Source organism: Nothobranchius furzeri, chromosome 7, assembly GCF_043380555.1.
Source record: "Nothobranchius furzeri strain GRZ-AD chromosome 7, NfurGRZ-RIMD1, whole genome shotgun sequence".
Classification (NCBI taxonomy): Eukaryota; Metazoa; Chordata; class Actinopteri; order Cyprinodontiformes; family Nothobranchiidae; genus Nothobranchius; species Nothobranchius furzeri.
In genome coordinates this window covers 52,337,577-52,359,539 of record NC_091747.1, presented here as the reverse complement: position 1 = coordinate 52,359,539, position 21,963 = coordinate 52,337,577, and the positions used below count along the sequence as shown (strand labels likewise).

Genomic DNA, 21,963 nt, shown 5'->3' with positions numbered 1-21,963 from the left:
CCATTCCCATCATGCATCACATTTATTTCAGGACTTCTAGATTTGATTGTAAGTGCTGTTTCTGTGGCTTCCTGTTCCAGAGCCAGTCCCTGGAGCCAGACCAGTTCCCCCAGGACCCCTCTATGATGTTAGACCAGAAGCCACCAGTGTACGCGCAGCAGTTTGGCCCGCCGCCATCCCACATGACACCAAGGGGCTTCCCTGCGCCGCCCATGCAGGAGCCCGGGTTTCACCCTATGTCGGGTCAGATGGGCCCACGGTCGGGTTACCCCATGATGAGGATGCCGCCACGGCCAGGACTCAGGCCGGGCGCGGTGCCCCCCAACCAGCCAAATGCACTACGGCTGCAGCTCCAGCACCGGCTACAGTCTCAGCAGGTACACGATGCAGCTAGAGCACCCTGACACGACCGCTCATTGACTCCTGACTGATGCAACCGCTGGATTTTAACTTTTGCACTGAACTCACAGATAGGAGTTGTGCAACAGACCTTGAGGTTGATCTTTTGCACACTTTTGACCTTAGCGGGCGAGCAGTCGTGTAATGTCATATTTATATGTTGCTTTTTATGAGACTGTTGCTAATCTTGTGTGGAAGAGTGCGCTGTGGCTCTTGGTAGTCGTTTATCGGACGTCATGAAGACAATGAGTGAAGAACAAAAGAGAACGCTCCCTAAACAAGCAGGCTTTGGTGAAACCGGTGAGGGAATCCATCAGGTTTGGAGCTCTAGAGCTTCAGCCCGTCCAGCATCTCTTTACAAATGGAGCGCTGTGATTGGCCAGCCTAAACTGACACCAAGCCAATGGTAGACCTGCTGAAGCTACAGTGGAGCGTGGCTTAGTCTAGATTTCTTGGCTAGCAGTTTGATCCTTCTTGTGATTTTTACAGATTTATTTATTTTTTTTAAAGATTATTTTGTACAAAATGTCCAACTGAGAATATCCTAAACTGTCTAAATCTTTCAAATGAGCTCTTTGGTTCAACTAATCATCCAAACACGGTTGTTTTTGTCTTCTCTCGCTGCTTTCGGATGAACCGGATTGTTTTCTTATTTTTGAGGAACTTTTCACTTCTCCTACATTCTGAAGAAAACAGGAAGTGCTCTTTGGGTCCTGGATAGCAGAGAAGCACTCAGAGGGCATTCTGGGTGTCTAAAGAAGTTTAAAGTCATTTTTTTGTCCCAGCAGAACCGTCAGCCAATGATGACTCAGATGAGTAGTGTGTCAAATGTGAACCTACCTCTACGAGCCAACGCTCCTACCCAGGTACGTCGTCATACAGCCGTTGTGCACGGATAGGTTGTGTTCTTCCGTTCTTGACCCGTCTGCTGCTCCGTAGGGAACCATCAATGCCCGGATGTTGGCTCAGCGTCAGCGCGAGCTGCTGAGTAATCACCTGAGGCAGAGGCAGCAGGTGCAGCAGCAGCAGCAGCAGAGGAGCATGGCCATGAGGCCCAACCTGCCTCCCAACATGACTAACCCCAGAAATCCTCAGGCAACCCCCCAGCAGTTCCCCTACCCGCCCAGCTACGGTACCAGTACAGGCCTGCCCTCGTCACCTCCCCCCACCAACTCCTTCTCCTCCCCTCTCTCCCCAAGCCTACCCCCCAACCCTCAGCTCCACCTGCATGGCACCTCCTCCTCTTCCTCCACCTCCTCCTCACAGATGATGATGGGAAACACAAACATGATGGGAGGACAGTACGGGGCCGTACTCAGCCCCCAAATGCAGCACAGTGCCTTTCAGTTTCCCAACTCAGGTACTGCTCCCACCCCCAGCCCAGCACACTCTGTGTGTGTGTGTCCATGTGTGTCCTTTGTGTGTAGCTGCACAGTAAATCATGTGTTGGTGATTACATTCATAAAAATCTTTCAATCAACATTTTTTCTCATAAATTGGTCAAATAGTTTCCCTTAACCCTCTTATTACCAACCAGTCGCCGCCGACAGGATTTTAACGTGCGCACTTCTCATTACCATAATTCATGAACCGTTCAAGATGGCTGTAAAATTCCAAAAGTGCTGAAAAGATTGAAAACAAGGCTTTTCGTACGTATACAGTACATCATGGTAGCCAGCAGGATTCCCTGTTGAGCTCAACGAATCACAACGCTGATTCAGAGACGTGCTGAGTTGGTTATCCAAAATCCTCCGTTTTATAACTTTTGAATGGCTGATCAGATTAAAAACATTCCAACGGTCCTAAAAGTACATAAAAGCAGCTTTCCAGTGATCTATAGCATGAAGCAATTAGAGGTATAGCAAATATCGCTACGAGAGGAAATCCTGCTGTACAGCGCAGCGCCGCGGTGGAAGCGGATAACGGAACGGGGAAGCTAATTAGCATTAAAAGATGGCATGAAATTACGGAAATGCGTCAAAGAAAATCAACGCGATCTATTAGGTGTCCCAGAAGGCTTAGTGACCACGAAAGAAGGACAGATCTCCAGTGAACCAGGGTATGAATGTTTGTTCAGTCTATTTTTTTATTTTTTTATTTGAACAACCCTCAACTTTTTGCTAATTGTAAGATTCAGCTTCATTCCAGCATTATTTATCTTTTTACAATAAATAATTATTTTTGCTAAAACAAAAGTTTTTGGTATAGCAGTAAATTATTATAAGTAAATTATATTTATTATTTGCAGGGACTCTGTCTGCAGCTGGAGAGAAACTGCTTCAAGGACCACCACATCAAATAAAAATGTCTGAAAAATTATAAAAATAAATGAATGGTCTTAAAAACTGCTAAAAAAGATACCAAGGTTCACACTTTTTAAGAATAGATGCATTACGGTTCAAAGTTTAAATTGTTCATTCCAAATTGTTTCCCCAAGTCATTTAGAAGTTCCTGTTCAGTAATAAATGTAAAAAATTCTAATCCGTTTTTTGCTTTTTTCACTTTTAAGCTGATTTTTTAAAGGCTTTAATAGAAATAAATTCTAAATACAAACCATGCACTGAAAGCTGAGGTTGTTCTGAAAAAAGGAGAAGTTAGTAAGTAAGTAAGTAACTTTATTTCTATAGCACCTCTCACAGACAAAAAGGTCACAAAGTGCTTCACAAGTTAAAAGGCAACAACATATAAATACAGTAAAATACAGCCACAATATACAGTGTCAAATAAAACCAATCTGAATGAGACTAAGTTTAAAATGCCTGGAGAAACAAATGGGTTTTAAGATTGCTCTTAAAAACATCAACTGAGTCGATTGAGCGTAAAGACAGAGGTAGCTCATTCCAGAGCCTAGGAGCGACGGCCTGGAATGAGCGATCTCCTCGTGTCCTGAACTGAGTACGTGGGACCATTAAAAGGTTTTGATCCATAGATCTCAGCCTGCGAGAAGGCGTGTAAGGGCAGAGCATGTCTCGAACATACAATGGAGCCAGACCATGCAGCGCTCTGAAAGTCAGCACAAGAATTTTAAAATTTATGCGAAATGTGATAGGAAGCCAATGAAGAGCTTTTAAAATGGGGGTAAGTTACACACACTTTGCACTTTTTATTACAATTTTACAGCCATAAGATTAAAAAAAAAATTCCAGGTGGCCCTGTTGTAATTATGGTCATAAGAGGGTTAAATGTAACATGTTTTCTGATGGTACATTTTCCTCCACTAGAGGGCAGAAAAAGCACAAAAATCAAATATAAACGCCACACTCATGACAGTAACTTCTGTTATTTTTCTGTCAGAGCTGATTCTTTTGTGTGTTTTCGGTTTGAAAAACATTAAAATAATAATTTATAGCTATTGTCTTCACTTTCATCTGCTCCTTTCCTGTTTCATGGTTTCAGAGCATGTAGGAAGTACTGCCTGTCTGTAAATAACCCCGAATGCTGCTTCTAGTTTCTGTTTGATCCTGGTGTGCTTTTGTTTTTCACTCAGAAGCCACCCTCTCTGCTTTCGTCCAGCATTTCTGTCTGTAAATCCTGTTTCCAGACCGAGTCTGCTTGACGTGTTTTTGATGCGTCCCGTGCAGGTATGAGCCAACAGTCAGAAGGAGGTTTCGGAGGAAGCAGCACGCCTCAGAGCCCTCTGCTTTCCCCTCGCATGGCCCACACTCAGTCCCCTATGATCCAACAGGGCCAGCAGAACGCTGCTTTTCAGGGCTCCCCCGACATGAACGGCTGGCCACAGGGCAACATGGGTGGCAGCAGGTAATCCCAGGAATAGAAACGTGGTCCGAGAGGCTTTTGGAGATTCGTTTTTAGTCAAAATAATTTTTCAAAACAAATCTGGTAACAAAGGACTTCAATTAGGCTTTTTACAGGTCAGAACAAAAGCTTTTAATTTGAAAATCCAAGAAACAAAATCAGCTTTTCAAATTATTTTGCTCCCCTTTCAGCAGATAAAACAGCTGTTTTGTTGCTAGCTCACATTGGAAATGTCATAAACATGACAGGTTGACATTTTTCTACTGTTGTCATAGAGACACGTCTCCAGCAGCACCATCCAGTCTTCCAAAAGCCTCCGTTCGCTGGAGTTGTGCACAAAAACAAAGCTGATGCTGTGATTTAAAATCGCATTTCCACTCCTCTCTCCTCAGTATGTTTCCGCAGCAGCAGACGTCGCCACAGTTCACGCAGCAGAGCAGCAGCAGCATGTACAACGGCGGCACCATGAGCCTGAACGCCGTCTCCATGGGCAGCAACATGGCGCCCAGCAGCATGGGCCAGATGACTGGACAGATGAGCGTTACGTCCATGGCGTCGGGGTCTTCGCCCGGCCTGCCCTCCATGGGACAAGAGCAGGTAAATAGAAACGTGTGTGTGTGTGTTTTGGGAGGCTCTAAGTGTTTAGCTTCACTTGCTGGTGAGTAATTTACTCAGCAACTTGCGTAACTCCTCAGAGCTCCGACTTACTGCACAATGACATAATCGGCTCATCTAGTCCCACTTTCTCATCGGCGACTGCAGGAAAACTTTCCTCCTGCTGAACTCGCCCTCCGTCGTTGACCAGCATGCTTTTAGGCCACGAAACACTCATGAATATTTAATCACCGTGCTGCTGTTTCATCATCTGCTCTACAGTATATCTGTCATGAATTTACACCCCCCCCCCCCCTCCCAACCTTTATAGAAGAATATTGCCACTTAGATTATTTCAATTATTTACCGTTTGCCCATTAGTGAGCGTGTTTGTGATTTATTGCTGTTTTTTGTGTTAAACCTGGCGCGCTTCAAGATGCCGTAACACAAGTTTCTGATTTACTCCCAGTAAGTTCAAGTTGGCCAACTTAAAGGTGCAATATGTAGGAATTTTACAGTGAAATAATCACAAAACAGGCTAAAGTCTCAATCATGTTGGAAGGAAGGTTACGTCAAACAGCCGGCTGAGAAGGTTGTCACTTTTTCTCCTTTTAAAAAAGCCAAAGAGGGACGTAGTCTTTGTTTACACGAGGTGTGCTTCCATTGTCTGAACTTCAGGGAAGTTTCTGGGGGCGCAGAATTGACCTGGAGATACGATGGCCCAGTCCTCTCAGCTGTGGTGTCTTCATACAAAAATTAACCCTTTTAGGACTTTGATAAATCGTCAGCATGTCGCAACTGCTTCAGCAGTGAGTGATGTCACCAAACAGCGTCCTAAGACATTAATAACATTCAAATTTATATTCTGTCAAAGCATGTTACAATTTAATTCATTTGGAGGACTGGGAGAGCAGATTTGTGTTGCAAATTGTGGCGTTCAATGACCAGAAGCACAGTCGTTTTTACGGTGCTCTGTGAGACAACGAAGCCCCGTGAATGTCATTGACGTCGGGGAATGCCGCTACGTTTTTTTTTTTTACCGTTGGGAGTTTGGTAACGGTTATTTCCCAGCAACGCTAATTCTGATTATTTGCTTTTCCTTCCGTTCTGTTTGACCAGCAACTCTTCTAATTTTACTATTATTGGTTGTTTGGCGACTTGTGCTGATGTCATTTCCCACCCAGTTAGAACCAATCGGTGTGAATTAGCCACAAGTTCTGCTCAGCAAGGCTTTTTCATGTACTTACCCCTGTTCAGGTACTCCATTGTTTCCTGAAACGGTCCGTTCGGCCGGCCTGGTGAAATGGAATGGTGAAACACGCGCATGCCAGGAAGTTCCTGTACAATTACATTTAAGTTCCGATAGTGGAAACACGCCTGTTCTGTCCCACCTCACACTTCCTGGTTCCAGATTTGAGCCTCCCGGGTTTCCCATGTCTGCGCCGTTATTTGTAATCCGACACTGGCTGGTGAAGAGCAGCAGCATTGTGGAAAGCATGTGAGCCAGTAGCAGGAGCGACCCAGAAGTTGTTTCTTGTACCCTTAAGGAGCCACGCCATCTTTTGTTATTGGGTAAAGATAGAGGCTAACGTTGAGCTAACAATGCTAACGGTGAAATAGAAAAAATAGTCGGCTCTACAAATATCTTAAGCTACTTTTTCAATTACCAACGAATTGATATTACAGTGAAATGTATTTACGTATCAGCTTACCGTGTGTGACTCGTTTTCGCTCATTATCTAGAATCTTCTGCCGCTGAGCGATGACTAGCAGCAGCTGCTCAGAGCACACTCACTGGTTTTGATACATGGACTGCAGTACCCACATTTGACCACAGAATGTCATTGTTGCGTCACGCACCTTTAATATTTTTGCCTTTTCTTCTTTTTTAACAGAAATACTGTTGACCCTCCGGAAGCCTTTTAACATCAACCTCAAAGATCAGCTGGTGCGAGGAGCGCGTCGACCCTTTAAGAATCAGAAATGCAAGCCACCCGACTGCCCCTTGAACCAGCCGGGTCGTGCCCTGACCTCCCCCTCCTCACCCTCCTATCTACCCACCCCCATAGCGTATTCGGGAGTGTGTAGTAGGCCGGGGACGGACCTCTGCCCATTTCGCCTCCTGGTGGAAAGCCCGGCGCTGATCCGCCGACCTGCCTGTCCAGCCGCATTCACCGTAGTGTGACTTACTGTCGGCCTCCTGGAGGGGGACACGAACCGGGCGGCGCCGGCTGTTGGATCTTTGTTCTGATGAATGTATTCCTCTCAGTGGACCGCGGCCATTTACAATCTCATCTCAGAAGCAGTGATCCGGTTTCTCCTTTTGCTTCGTTTGTGACATTTTCATAAAGTTTTAGAAGAGACGGCAGCGAAGACTCCCAGGTTCTTTTCGGAATCACGGATGGAGATCAGACGGTCATTTTTTATTTTTATTTTTTTCATTTTAACATTTTAGTTTTCTTGTGACGATTATGACGTAGAGCAGAGGAACTGTCGGAAAAACAAACAAACTGATGTGGCTAAACACTGCAGAAGAACGCTTTGAGTGGATTAGACTAATATAGACATGAGGTTTAAATAGTGTATTAAATTAAGTTTTATTTTTCTGTATAGATTCATTTGAATTATTGTAGATGATTCTTTATCCTCGTAGCAAGAAGACTATTCCTAAAAGTGTTAAAAAAGAGGCACTTTTTAATGATTTTTAACAGTAACGGTTGTTTTCTCTCTGAGAAAATTCTTCTATTAACCTGAGTTATGGATTATACTTTGGTCCGGTTGTTTCAGAAAATCAAATATGGTTTAAAGTGAATTACAGAGATTGTACATACGCATAAGTAAAGAGTTTTCTTTTTTATTTATTTGGGTTTATTTTGTCCTCCCACCCTGGTCAACACTGCCTCTTGAAGCAGAGCAGTCTTTGGGAACCCCGATGTTCTGGTACGACGCAGACGTGGGGGAGTCCGTGGGAGGGTTGTAAACGGGGTGTGCTGTGTATACAGTGTACAGATTATGGCTTGCTTTCTCTGCCTTTAGCGTAGAACACAAAAAAAGTTATAAAAAAAATCTCTACACAGCCATACGGTAACTCAAAACGTATAAAAATTGTGCTTTCTTCGTCGTCTGGAGTGAAAAATGCTTCATACAAGCTGCTAGGTGCAAACTGTTCTGGTGTGATGTAAACGAGCAATAATTACTTGAGAATTTCTGTTTTTTCTTTTTGCTATTTTTTGTACAGTTTCCTGAATTTGAAAAAAAGAGGACATTTGATTTTGCGCTGCGATTGGATGCAGTATTAAACACGTCTAGAATCCACAGACGCGGCGTTGGATGGTGCAGCTGAGACCTGGAGAGGGAGGTCGCTTATTTCCTCCCTCTCCACTTCCTCCAGCCTCTCTTCTATTGCAGAGGTCAGAGTTCACCGGGCCTACTCTGACACACTCTTAGCCATATTTTATGACCTCAGGCACTTTGTTTAACGCTAAAGTGTTCGGTAATGACGCGCCGCTGTCGTGGCGGTGCGGGTCATCCTCGCTAACCTCACAAAAAAAGAGAAAAAAAACTTTTATAGTAGCTATTTTAACCAGGAGAAGCCAAATAATCCTCATGTTTCAATTGGATTTTCTGAATTCTGTTTCCTCCATGCTGAATAATCTCACTTTCACGATCAGATCCACATTTTTACACAAAAACAAGGCAGGAAACTTCTGATGATGTCACTTAGCAGGAAGGAGAATCTGAATGTATCGTCATTTCAAGGCCTAAAGGATGCGATTAGTGTTATTTTCCTTCCATCCTGGCGATTTGCACGATCGTCTCTGCATCTCTCCACTCGTTGCTGTTTGTTGTTTTTATTTTTGGCGGGGGGGCTTCGGCGACGCTGTAGCAGGTCTGTTTCAGGACAAAGAAAAGGCTGCGCGAGCTCTCCCGCTACCTTTACAGGAGATCGTATATTTTTGATTGTAAAACAATCCACCTGTGCAGGAAAAGGAAAAGAAACAAAGCCTTTTGAGCCATTTTAAAGGATTCACAGCCCTGTTTTTGTTGCAAATTTCCAAAGAAAGATTTTAAAAAGACTTTAAAGCCATGTAGCAGTGAGTTTTCTTTCTTTTTAGCATTTATAATGAGGACCCCTTACAGATATTCAGGCTTTGGACCCACTTAACAAAACTCTATTTTCCCTGTTTATCGTAAAAGCCCTTTTGTATCGCCTGCTGGTTTCTTAGAGCTAAGATGCAACCTTGAAATGCTAACGACCCTAGCATAATGCCTTAGATTTTGTCCGTTCCTTGTACTTGTAAATGAATTCCACTGCTGTCTGTATAAATGTGTATAATGACTGTGTACAGTATTGAATGGGTGCATCGTTATTGTTCAACTCTTCTCAGCTGCTGACGACTCGCCCACCCCACCCCTCCCTGTTCTGTGGTTATTTTGATGGAAAAGAGGACAAACACTGAGATACCGAAGCAATATGTACAATACTACGGCCTTCTCAGAAGAAAGCTCACCGTTGTGATCCCCGCCCTCCTCAGATGTTATTCGGCGTTGTTCACACAGGAGTTGCACTGTATACATGCATCGATCTGATCTTTGTGCCCCAAGTGTGTGTGAATGAGTGTGAGCGTTTTATGCAAAGTTCGATATTCAAGAGAAGTTAAAACCACATTTATGCAAGTTGTGAACTAATATGGCTTCGCTGATGCTATTTGCCTTGTAAATAAAGAATTCTGTTATTGCAATATTTAAACGCGTGACTCTTCTTTCTCATCCACAGAAAAGTTCTGAACTTTTTGATGTTTTTTTTGTTTGTTTTTTGCGTTGAACTCCCCTAAAGCTGTTTAAGTGCTTGAAATGAGCGTAAATGGTTATAAAAAGATAACTTTATGGGTTTTATGAGACAAATATGATATAGAAGATGTATGGGGCTCCAAATCTGAAAGCAACACTTGTTTTATACCAGTAAAGAGCTACATTTGCATTTGTCTTCGACATTAAAGAGCAAGTCACCCCCAAATAAACTTTTTTTTGCTGATAAACTAAATAAACGAGTGTCTAATCGGGCTACAGACACGTGTCGTCAATAATTTGGCACTTCAGCGCATCTTAGTTCAAATTTACATATTCTGCCTAAAACTGGCAGTGTTGTGCCGTTGTCAGGTAAAAGCTCTGCACTGTATTCTAATTTAAATCTGCCACCGCTATTGGCTAAGCGGTATGCTATGATGTAAAATGGTGCATTATGATGTCACAATGCTGTCGTGAGCCTGTGTGTGTGTGTGTGTGTGTGTGTTAGCAGCTCCGCCCTCTCGGTCTGCCAGGCAACAGTATTTGTTGCATTTTTCAAACATGAAGTGGGAGTGGAGTTAGAATCTGGTAGGGGAAGACTTGCTCTTTAAGTATTTAATCTGATGTAATAATATTGTAATATGATAGAAATGTATTCAAACATTCCTAGATTTTAGTTGTTTTTATTTGATGTTTTTATTTTCATGTCATTCAGTTTATGCTTCAGTAAAGACCAAAATGTGCTGCTTTGACCAGTACTCTAAAGGGTTAATCACTTCAGAACTCCTGTTAAACATTAATGTTACATTATTCCACAAAACATGTTGCAAATATTTTGTTTAGAAGTTTTCAGAACTTCTTGAAGTTCTGGACTGTTTGAATCTGCATAAGTAATTCTAATTTGATTTTAAAAATTTACATAACTTATTTAATTTTGGCTTTTAAAAAATAAGTAAAAATGTATTTGTTTTTCCACTTTTGTACAACTTTGTTTAAGCCGGTATGACCTTAAAGGAACTGTTTATAAGAATTCCCAAAAGATTGATGCTTTTTATAATCTCATAATTTTCTTATTTATTTTATGTGGGAAAAAATTCCTCTCTGAACCTGCAAAAAAGGGCATCCAGACTTCAAAAAGATGCAAAAATTACTCTGATCATTTATTTTATTTGTTCTATTCAAAATAAATTCAAAAATAAGCATATTAGAAAAACTCAGAATGCACAAATGAGTTTCGATTCACATCAACAGCCTACTGAAGAAAAATTCATCAAGAGATGCAAGTAGGGGGACCGCAGAAAATCACTCTTGAGAGCCGCAAATGGCCCCTGAGCCACAGTGTGGAAGTGTCTGCTGTTGTTCTCAGACAAGTGTCATGTTTTAGATTATAAGAGGTAAAAAATTAAGACGCATTTATTGTTCCAATTAATCCACCAGGCACGTGGTATTTGTTTTGGGGTTTTGTCTCCATGTTTAATTCCAGCTCTTCCTGTTTTTCTGAAGAACCCTTTCAGCAGGCCACAGTGGAGAGGGTGGGCTGTTCCTGGACATCCATTGAGATGCATGAGGTTAGCCCCGGCCAATGGGAGAGAGGAGAGGAATCCGAGAAGCATCTTCATCAGACCTGCTCATGTGAACCCGTTATGCCCTCAGATGACCACACAGACCAACACAGACAGGACGATCGAGACTTCAGATCTACAGACACTAGATTTCATATATTTTAGTTGGTAACTTTTTTTTTTACATGATGGAGGAAGCTTCCCCCTGAACAGGTTTGGATTTCTTTCAAGAGGTAAGAAAATGTAAATTTTTATGTCTAATGCATAAAAAAGTGCATTTAGGCACGGAGCAGGACGCGTTGCGTCTTTATCTCCTCCCTCTTCTCTCCTTTCCTAAATTATTGTTGTAAAAGTCCATAAAATGCTCCATTAATGCTGACCTCTGCTCTGGCCTGGCTGTTCTCTGATTGGTGTCATGACCCTGGTTTGTCTCTCTATTTACTGGCTGATTGGGAAGCAGTTCCCTTAAAACACACACCATGCTTGAGCCGGGTGATGTGTGTGTGATCTCTCGGCTGGAAATATTGCAAAATTGGCCTTTCTTTTACCCCCCCAGCAGCTGTTCGCTCATAAGTGTGTGGATGTTTCCTGTGACACCCTGCTTCTGTTTTTCTCTCCCTCTAAAGAAAACCTTTCCTGGCTCTGAGCGGTCATGTCTCTCTCCAGCTTCCACCAAGCCGAGCTGCTGAAGGACAGTTCCTCCCGGGGCTTCCTCCCCGGACCCCATCCCTACATCTTCCCCCGGACGCACAGCCTCCTCCCTCACCCGCTCAAGTGTCTGGGCCGGCTGGTGTCGGACACCGCCCTGCCTCTCGGCCTCCACGGCGGTTCTCCTCCGTTCCTGAACCACGCGGTTCTCCCCGAGCACATGCTGTTCCCGTACCACCCGAGCCAGATGCTGCCCGGACACCCGCTGTGCTCCAAGCCGGAGGAGCTGGCCGCCGTGGTGACGGAACACGCAGCCGGTCCGCTGTCCTCGGACTTCAACAGCCCGGCCAGCGACAGGTCCTCCTCCGGATGCTCCTCGGCCAACACCCCGCTCAAGGAGCACCTGTTTCGGACACACGGAGTCCATCTGTCTCCGGAGAAAAAGAGGACAGTTTTTCATTTCAGCGAGGATGACTTGTTTTTGGTGCTTTACGGGTACTCCGGCGGCCAGGAGCGCACTGGTCACGCAATTTCAGGGGTCACCCTTCCGGAAAACTCAAGTGAGTTCAATTAGTCATTCTTTAGTAGCGCCAAATAAACACAATTTGTTAATGATTTTCCTATTTCCTGGTCAGCTTCCGATCCCCACATTCCACCGCTGGACAAAGAATCTCTTGAACTTCCAGAAGGTGAGTTTTTATCCTCCCCATGCCGGGATGGCGTGTCCCAGTCCGAGTATGGGTCTGATCTTTGCCCGTGTTGCAGGATTAATCATCATCCAGGCCGCTTGGGGAAACGCCCCCCACTGTGGAGTGTTCACGGACAAAAGCAGCATTCCCAAAGGCGCGCGTTTCGGACCTTTCCAAGGAAAAGTGGTGAACACCAGCGAGATCAAAACCTATGACGACAACACTTTAATGTGGGAGGTAATGGGGTAACTTTTTGATATATTTTTAATTTTAAACTTCAGATTTCTGATTTAAAAACCAACCCTCCATCCTGCTCCAGGTGTTTGAGAACGGTCGGCTGAGTCACTTTGTGGACGGCAGAGGCGCACCGGGAAACTGGATGTCTTTGGTGAAGTGCGCGCGCTTTCCTGAGGAGCAGAACCTGATCGCGGTGCAGATCCAGGGTCAGATTTTCTACGAGGCCTGCAAAGAGATAATTCCAGGCCAGGAGCTGCTGGTGTGGTACGGAGACTGCTACACACAATTCCTGGGAATCCCGCTCACCCTGAAAGATCCCAACGAGGAAAACAGCGCTGCTCCCTCAGCAGAAGGTCAGAACCCAATCAGCGGATCTCCATATGTGTCTATTTATCATCTCACAATAAATACATTCACACCTGATGTGTCCAGATACTGGAGAGGGCTTCAAGTGTGACAGGTGTGGGAAGGTGTTTGCCTACAAGTACTACAGGGACAAACATCTGAAGTACACACGCTGCGTGGACCAAGGGGACCGGAAGTTCCCCTGTCACCTGTGCAACAGATCATTCGAGAAGAGAGACAGGCTGCGCATCCACGTTCTCCACGTGCACGAAAAACACAGACCGCACAAGGTGGGACAGGGTGGGTGGTGGCGTGGTGCTGAAAGGACAGCTCCCAGACTAGTCATGTTCTCGAACTAAATGCTTCTTATTTTACTGGATTATTAATGCAAGTTTATTTTGTTGTGACTTCTGCGTTATATAATAAAAACAAATGGAGTTAATTAAATACCCGACTGTAAATAGTATAAATAAATTATCAAACAGCCTTGAAAAGGATCAACTTATTGTTTTTCTTTATCAACAGGGGCGTGACTTTAACCGAACAAACGTTTACTCATTTGTAAAATTTTGACTAATTCAAACATTTGTTTTTGAATGTCTCTATGCAGTGTTCGGTGTGTGGAAAGAGCTTCTCTCAGTCTTCCAGCCTGAACAAACACATGCGAGTGCACTCCGGAGAGCGTCCTTACAAGTGTGTCTACTGCAACAAGGTTTGTTCCAATTCTGCTTCATTTAAATATATTTCAGCTTTCCTTTACAAACTTTACATGCAAGAATAAACTTGGTTTTTCTTTGCGAGTATTTTTACAAAATTCATACAAATCTTGAGGTCGGTCACTCTCCATTTTTAGTTTTAACCCTGAAATTTAACATTTTTCACAATTTAACTGCAAACATGCATGAAAACTTGGAAATTTTAAAGCAATGCAGACATTTTGACTTGAAAGAGTGGCTGTTCCAACAAGGGCTGTGCTCCACTTCTGTGTTGTTCTGTAAATAATGCTAATTAGCACAAGTTCTAAATGAAAGGCTGCCCTCATGTATGGGGAAAAGTGTAAGCATTAACAAGCTACATGCAATAATGCCAAAATAAATATTTTGAATAAAATCTAAAATTATAATTTTGAATATTTAGAGTTAAATTTTAATATATAGTTAAACCTACTAATTTAAAACTAAGTTCTTAAAATCTGAATACAAATATGTAGAACCAAGTTAAATAAAATTTAAAATGTGTCTTATTTTTGAAACACAAATACCAAGACGGGAATCTTAAAATATCCTTTCAACTGTTGTAAAACAGAAGTGGCCTCCAAAACAAAAACAGGGTAAAGAGATCACTCTAACATCTCATAGTCTCTTTGATGTTTGTGGGAGCTCATTTTCTGAGGAGAACCCTGACAAATGAACTATTTGCAAATATTCCAATTCTATAGACTCACGACTTTTAATCAACATTAATTTTAATACATTTGAATGTTACCAACATGTTTAGTTTTAAAGCACCATTTTTGTGTCAACATTTAACACATATATACAACTTAATAAATTTGGTGCTAGTTCTAAATTTTGTTTTAACCTAATGTATTTTTTATGATTGTAAATATTTAGAATTACCAGTATTTATCTAAACTTAAATTCAAGTATTGCATATTAATTTCGTATATCAAAAATGTTATTTTAGATATTTAAACATTACTTTTTTTATTACCCTTATCGTGATGAAAAAGCCTAAGTACAGCCAGGTTTTCTTGTTATGAAGAGCTAATTGTTAATTTTATTGGTAAATAACTTTTTATATGAGTCCTCAGAGATGCGATGTACAAGTGCTGGTAATTTATATTTATCATTTATTTAATTATTATTACTCTAATATTCGGAACCTCATACGTTGAATGCGGTTTTTCTACTTTGAAAATCAGGCATGACGTCACATATAAAGTATGAAACGATCGTGTTAGGTTCCTAGCTCCTATTAATGATTTATCCAGAACAAGAATAACGTCTACAGAGCTGTTTTTCGTTCCCTCGCACTCAGCGGGCTTTCCTCTCCTTGTTTCACCCTTTAAACCAGTTAAACTCGATAAGTTTCCTCGTTTCACGGTGGTTTTGTTGGCACGAGCCCCTCAGCATTGTTCATCGCGGCAGGCACGCTCCTCCTGACACTTACATGCTGATTATCGCCAGATGTACACCCAGACTTTTGTCCTAGACTATTGCTTTATAATTTATGGTTCTATAATAGGCAGAGTGCTCCCCATTTTCGTTTCTTTTTAATTCGTTTAGTGTTTTGAGTTTTATTTATATTTTTTAAAAAGAAGTTTCCGTCCTATAAAAATGCTGGGGGGGTGGGGGTGGGGGTGGTGACGGACAACGAGGAAGAAGACGAAAATAAAAACAACGAAGATTTTTTGTTTGTAGCATTTTTAAGCTAGTCCTAGAACGACGTACGAAGGTTAAGCCTCTTCAAAAGTTATATATATATATTTATTCAATTTTATATAAATTTTATTGAATCTGTGTTTTTTAAAAATATATGAAATACCATTTAAAAAGTAAAACAAACACCCCACTTTTTGTTTTTATTCGTGAACCCGCTCCTCTTCAGGCCTTCACAGCCTCCAGCATTCTGCGGACACACATCCGCCAGCACTCCGGCGAGAGGCCCTTCAAGTGCAAACACTGCGGGAAGGCCTTCGCCTCTCACGCCGCCCACGACAGCCACGTCCGCCGGACCCACGCCCGGGACAAGCCGTACCCCTGCGAGCTTTGTGGGGCGTCTTTTCAAGAGGAGCAGGAGCTGAAGTACCATGAGAAAATCCACAAGAGTAGGAAACCATTTAAAATAAGCGATAGAATTTGATTTTTTTTAATCAAACCCATCAAATATCAAAAATACAACTCATACAACTGAAATAATTTCGTAAAATATAATTATGGGTTCTATTTTTGTCTTTTGTGCTTCTCACATGAAAACTTTTATATAAACACTTTTTTTTTTCTTTTTTGCAGAGAGACAAGTAGAAACCATCCCCATCCAACCTCCTCCAGACACCAGGATCCAAAAATCAGAGAACTGCGGACCAAGCTTCTCTTATCCTGGGTTAACAGTTATAACCTCTGAGTATCGTCCCTGGAACTAGACTTCAGGGGGAAACAGTCATTTTGAATGTCTTTAGACACAAAAAAGATCAAACAATGCTCATGGGATTAAAAGTGGCATTTTGGTGTATAAATCTATTTAAAAGGGGATGTAATAATTTAAGATGTTATGTAAATGTGTTTTGGTGTGTGTTAATTCTGTGGCTTAAAGCTAAAAAACATTATTATTGTTATTAATATTATTATTGCAGCTTTAAAAAAGCAAACATTTCCAGTTTGTGCCCGATTGTCTACATGGGATTTTCTTTATTTATAATGTACATCATTTGTTATGGATGTATGGCAAGCCAAAGTGTCATTTATTCACCGTTTTTCAATAACAAGTAAAAGTAATAAAACAAGAGCATGAAAGAAGCATGTAGTATAGTTTTTCTGTTAACATATTTATTTGTTAACCCAGTTATTCTCACTAGAAAGAGTTTCAAGAGGAAATGTGTGATTAAAAAGCAGAATTTAATTAGGTAAATAATTTAGAAAATGCACCAAATCCCTCTATCTTTGGGCACGAGTCCAAACTGAACGTCCGCTGTAAAAGTGAACCAAACCCTGCAGGACTTAATGAATGACAATAGGCTGAAGCTGTAAAGATTCCTTTTGCTTCGCACAAAGGAGCTCGCGTTGACTGACATCTGCCCTCACACTGTCTCCAAGTGTCCCACATGTGTTCAGATCCCATAGATAGGTGAAATCCTCACATGACTGGACTACAGCTCAGGGGTCAGCACCTCGCTGAAGGTTTTACAGCCCCTTTTTCCTTCAAATAGCCAAAATATGAACGCTTGAACAAGTGAAGATCAACCTACATTTGGCCATCTCCTCCCATGTTTACGGCCCCCTGAGCCACCATGAAGGGACTCAAAACAAAAACAGGTTACTCCCCTTTGAGGTCTTCCAGGAGGACAAAATAAAGGCAGAAGGAGAATGAGCTGCCAGATCTGAAATACTGAGATAGTTAGCGTGCTGTGCTAAAAGACTGGTTTTACTAGCGCCTCCTCTGATTGGCTGATTTAGGACTCGGCCTTCCAGGAGTGGGAGAATTTTTATTTGGGTCGTTTATACGGATTGATTTCACACTTAACCTCTTGGCAAGTTAACAGGGCCTCTGCGGAGCGATCCGGCTGATCCACTTCTATATTAATGTGATATTAATAATGGCTGAGCTCAGGAGTTCTTCCCCGATGAGAATAAAAACAAGCAAACGGCTGTTGTACTTTGGCACTTTACACCTCTCCACAAAAGTGGTCACAACTAAATGCACAGTTGTGATTAATTAATAATGGTTGATATTAAGAGCAGAGAGCTGCTGCTGAAATATTCTTACAGTTGATGTCCTCTTCCTCGCTGCCTGAGCTGAGTAGTCAACAGCTCTGGATGGATTAGTGTCTATTGATTGTCTAATAGCTGTCAGTGTGTGTGTGTGTGTGTGTGTGTGTGTGTGTGTGTGTGTGTGTGTGCACTCCAGACAGTGCTCAGACTTTTAGCAGAGTGGACTTATAAACTATAACCACAACAGCTCTTTGTCTGTGGCCCAGCCGCTCTGAAAACCAAAGTAAGTGTTAGAAATATAGAAAAACTTTCATTTTCCTCAATGAAGTCTTTGATTTCTAGTCCTCTCAGACAAAATGGAGCAAATGCTCTCGATAGCTGCCCTTGTGGCTAATTTTTTTGTATAATTTAAGTGCATTTATTATGGAAGAGGATTAGGGCCACATGATTTTTTTATCTGATTTTCATCTCAGAATGCTGACTTTTTTCTGAGAAAATCTGACTTTAATTTTAGAAGTGAGAATTCTGAGATTAAGGTTCGATATATATATTTAAAAAAATCTGAATTCTGAGAGTAAATTCAGACTTCAAAAATAAGGATTCTGAAGTTAAAGTCAGAACTCTGAGTCAAAAGTCAGAATGCCAAGTTTAAAGTCAGTTATATGAAAAAAAACTGAATTCTGAGAATAAAATCAGATGTGTGAGAAATAGTCAGAAATCTGAGATTATAGTCAGAATTCTGAGATTAAATAAATCCGATATATGAAAAAAAATCTGAATTCTGAGAGTAAATTCAAAATTCTGAGAAAAATTGTCAGAATTCTGAGATTAAAGTCAGAATTCCGAGGAAACAAAGTCAGAATTCTGAGATTATAGTCAAATATATGAAAAAAAATCGGGATTCTGACAGTTACAGTAAGTCAGAATTCTGAGAAAAATAGGCAGAATTCTGAGATTATAGTCATATATTTATAAAAACATCTGAATTCCGAGGAAAAGCGTCTAATTTCTGGTGCACAATATGCCTCAGATTGGGAGTGTACCAATGCAGGCATTTGTAACTTGATGTTTCGGAAGCGTGTTCAAAATATTCCTGTAAAATTCTTCTTTAGATCCAGAATTCAACAGCAAAAGTTTTGACTGGAGTTGCTCTTTGGGTCAGAATTCAGCTTAAAACTTCAAAATATTTCATTGTCTAATTTTATTTATGAGTACTCTTTGCCTTCAGGGTGCAGATTTAATCCCAGAAATCTGTAGAACCAGATTAGCAAACAAAACAGTCAGTTTTCAGGTTTTTTTCCTGGGTTCAGCTTCTCATTTGCGTCCGACACAAAGAAAGCGTAAAAAATATTTGTTTGTTTTCTACTAATTCCAATTTGAATTTTTCATAACCCCTTTCTTTAATTTACCTATTTTAATCATTTGTGTGTTTTTATTTAGTTATTTTATAGCTTGATGCCCGTTGCAACGTTAGCAAACACAAAAATGGCTACATGCGGTTAATGTAGCAGAAGCGGAGCTAAAATCTGTTTCCAGGAGTAATTCACAGCAGACTTCCAGAGTGTTAACTGGTTGTCCAACTTTGTTTTTATTTTGTTTTTATTTCTCAGAAAAGGTCTTATTTTGAAAATCTCTGTGCTTCCATTGATTTGCCAGGCTTAAATTTCATCCCTGCTTTGTTCATAAACTCAATCATCCCAGAAATATTCCGACGGCGTGTCATCTGTGTGACTTCTACCTTTAAAGAAACACACAAGAAGAGTCTTTTAAGACTGAACAGTCCCACTCTGGCGTGTTCCCCCTCCTCGTGCTGCTTGGAGCTGTTTGTGTTAGTGGCGGAGGATTTCCTCTGGGATCATGAACGGTGCAGCAGGAGACGACACAGAGAGGCTCAGCAGCTTGTGCGCTGCAGGCTGAATGAAAGGCAGATCAAACAAACCTCTCCGTGTTGCTCCTCACTATCTTCTAGGTGGGATTGATGAGAGGGGTGGGCAGATGGTCTTATCCTTCTCAGTGGGGGTTGGTGTGAGGTTGCACCAGGAGGGGGGTGTCCCATGGGGCAACATATTTGTGAACACACACACGCGCCGCATACCCCCAACCACCCTCAAAGTAACCCTCTTATAAAATGTTCTGCATCTTCTCTGTTGCCTCTCTCTGAGCTCGGCGGGGTTCTCCTTTGGGGTTGAAGCTCCAGGTCCAGAGGAGTAAATCTGCCTGTGGACATCTTGTATTGTCATTCGAGGTATTAGAAAGTGTTGCAGGGTCCTTCTCCCCGTGCATCACGCTTTACAATAGTTCTCCGAGTGCTTTTTGTGTCTGTATGCACCAGGCTTTTGTACGGATCCAACTGTTATTCCTGTTAAAGCACCACTCTGATGCTTCCTTCCCTCCATGAGACCACGTGGAAAGTTACTCTGATGTCTTAGAAAACAACTAATAGCTTCAGAAGATCTAAAAAGCAGGAGAATTAATGCTGTTTTTTTTTTTTTTTTGCAGAACAAAAAGAAAAAAAGGTTGTCCGTCCTGAGGGAAGGATTTACAACATATGGACACTGTACTCCGGCCACATGCACATCCATGCACACGCAAGGTGACCCCTCAGCCTCCAATGATGTTTGCTGTTAGTCCAGCTAATCCTAACTAAGCTGTCCATTTAGATGGACACTCAGAGGGCTTCACTTATGTAGATGGAGACACTGAGACGGCCGCACACAAATCCATTTCTCTGGTCTCAGTTACTTTCTACACTCTAAGAAATAAAATGTTGAATTTACTTAACCAAGTTACAGTGGTGTGAGAAACTATTTGCCCCCTTCCTGATTTCTTATTCTTTTGCATGTTTGTCACACAAAATGTTTCTGATCATCAAACACATTTAACCATTAGTCAAAACACAAGTAAACACAAAATGCAGTTTTGAAATGATGGTTTTTATTCTTTAGGGAGAGGACAAAACCCAAACCTACATTGCCCTGTGTGAAATAGTAATTGCCCCCCCCCCCCCGTTAAAAAATTACCCAACTGTGGTGTTTCACACCTGAGTTCAATTTCTGTAGCAACCCCCAAGCCTGATTACTGTCACACCTGTTTCAATCAAGAAATCAGTTAAATATGAGCTGCCTGACAGAGAAGTGGACCAAAAGCACCTCAAAAGCTAGACATCAGGCCAAGATCCAAAGAAACCGAAGAACAAATGAGAACAAAAGTAATTGAGATCCATCAGTCTGGTAAAGGTTATAAAGCCATTTCCAAAGCTTTGGGACTCCAGCGAACCACAGTGAGAGCCATTATCCTCAAATGGCAACAACATGGAACAGTGGTGAACCTTCCCAGGAGTGGGCGGCCGACCAAAGTTACCCCAAGAGCGCAGAGACAACTCATCCGAGAGGTCACAAAAGACCCCAGGACAACTTCTAAAGACCTGCGGGCCTCACTTGCCTCAATTAAGGTCAGTGTTCACGACTCCACCATAAGAAAGAGGCTGGGCAAAAATGGCCTGCATGGCAGATTTCCGAGACGCAAACCGCTGTTAAGCAAAAAGAACATTAGGGCTCGTCTCAATTTTGCTAAGAAACATCTGAATGATTGCCAAGACTTTTGGGAAAATACCTTGTGGACTGATGAGACAAAAGTTGAACTTTTTGGAAGGCAAATGTCCCGTTAGATCTGGCGTAGAAGTAACGCAGCATTTCAGACAAAGAACATCTTACCAACAGTAAAATATGGTGGTGGTAGTGTGATGGTCTGGGGTTGTCTTGCTGCTTCAGGAACTGGAAAGCTTGCTGTGATAAATGGAACCATGAATTCTACTGTCTACCAAAACATCCTGAAGGAGAACGTCCGGCCATCTGTTCATCAACTAAAGCTGAAGCGATCTTGGGTGCTGCAGCAGAACAATGACCCAAAACACACCAGCAAATCCACCTCTGAATGGCTGAAGAACAACAAAATGAAGACTTTGGAGTGGCCTAGTCAAAGTCCTGACCTGAATCCTATAGAGCTCCGGGAGTTGACGTCACTTCTCCCGGCATGCAACAGTTCAAATCGAAACGGCGCCATATTGGCATGCAGAAGCCGGCAGCTGGACTATTTTTGTTATTGTCAGAAAACTCAATCAAACGGGAAATATGGTAGATTCCTGTTGTGCCCCAGGATGCAGAACAGACGCGGACGACATAAGGAATGAGCCATCTACAGGATTCCCCAAGATCCGGAGCGCCGCAAACGTTGGATCATTGTAATAAAACGCGCTAGTGACCGGGCTAAAATGAAGCTGTGGGATCCCGAGAGTAAAGGATTTCGCTTATGCAGCGACCACTTCATATCAGGTACTTAAACCAACGTTTCCTCAACTGTGTATGGTATTTATTTTAAATGCTTTTATTACGATTCTTAGTGGGCTTCCTAAACTTATTTTGACGTGGCTTTTTCTGTCTTATTACTCATAGCAACAAGTAAACATCACGTAAAACGTTGCCTCGTGAGTTCTGCGTGCTGCCGTTTCCGTGTTTT

At 42.1% G+C, this 21,963-nt stretch overlaps 2 protein-coding genes across 9 annotated transcripts in view; both read left to right on the top strand.

Moving 5' to 3' along the window:
- ncoa2 (nuclear receptor coactivator 2) overlaps nucleotides 1–6,799 on the top strand; it is an 85,890-nt gene extending 79,091 nt beyond the window's left edge. For 5 of the 8 annotated variants that reach the window (XM_015955256.3, XM_054751144.2, XM_054751143.2 and 2 more), the window contains 6 exons: nucleotides 81–377; nucleotides 1,185–1,265; nucleotides 1,339–1,759; nucleotides 3,981–4,158; nucleotides 4,548–4,752; nucleotides 6,645–6,799. In XM_015955256.3, coding sequence (XP_015810742.3) covers nucleotides 81–377; nucleotides 1,185–1,265; nucleotides 1,339–1,759; nucleotides 3,981–4,158; nucleotides 4,548–4,752; nucleotides 6,645–6,656 — 1,194 coding nt within the window. In that variant the 3' untranslated portion in view covers nucleotides 6,657–6,799. The remainder of the gene's footprint in view (nucleotides 1–80; nucleotides 378–1,184; nucleotides 1,266–1,338; nucleotides 1,760–3,980; nucleotides 4,159–4,547; nucleotides 4,753–6,644) is intronic. The other 3 variants (XM_054751149.2, XM_054751146.2, XM_054751147.2) reach the window with 3 other exon arrangements.
- Nucleotides 6,800–6,941: 142 nt separating this feature from the next.
- On the top strand, nucleotides 6,942–16,706 carry prdm14 (PR domain containing 14). Its single transcript, XM_054751150.2, has 9 exons — nucleotides 6,942–11,332; nucleotides 11,726–12,307; nucleotides 12,383–12,436; nucleotides 12,513–12,673; nucleotides 12,756–13,026; nucleotides 13,106–13,308; nucleotides 13,629–13,730; nucleotides 15,629–15,848; nucleotides 16,033–16,706. Exons 2-9 carry the CDS (start codon nucleotides 11,752–11,754, stop codon nucleotides 16,161–16,163), a joined length of 1,698 nt encoding a protein of 565 aa, XP_054607125.1. The 5' UTR covers nucleotides 6,942–11,332; nucleotides 11,726–11,751; the 3' UTR covers nucleotides 16,164–16,706.
- Nucleotides 16,707–21,963: the final 5,257 nt, after the last annotated feature.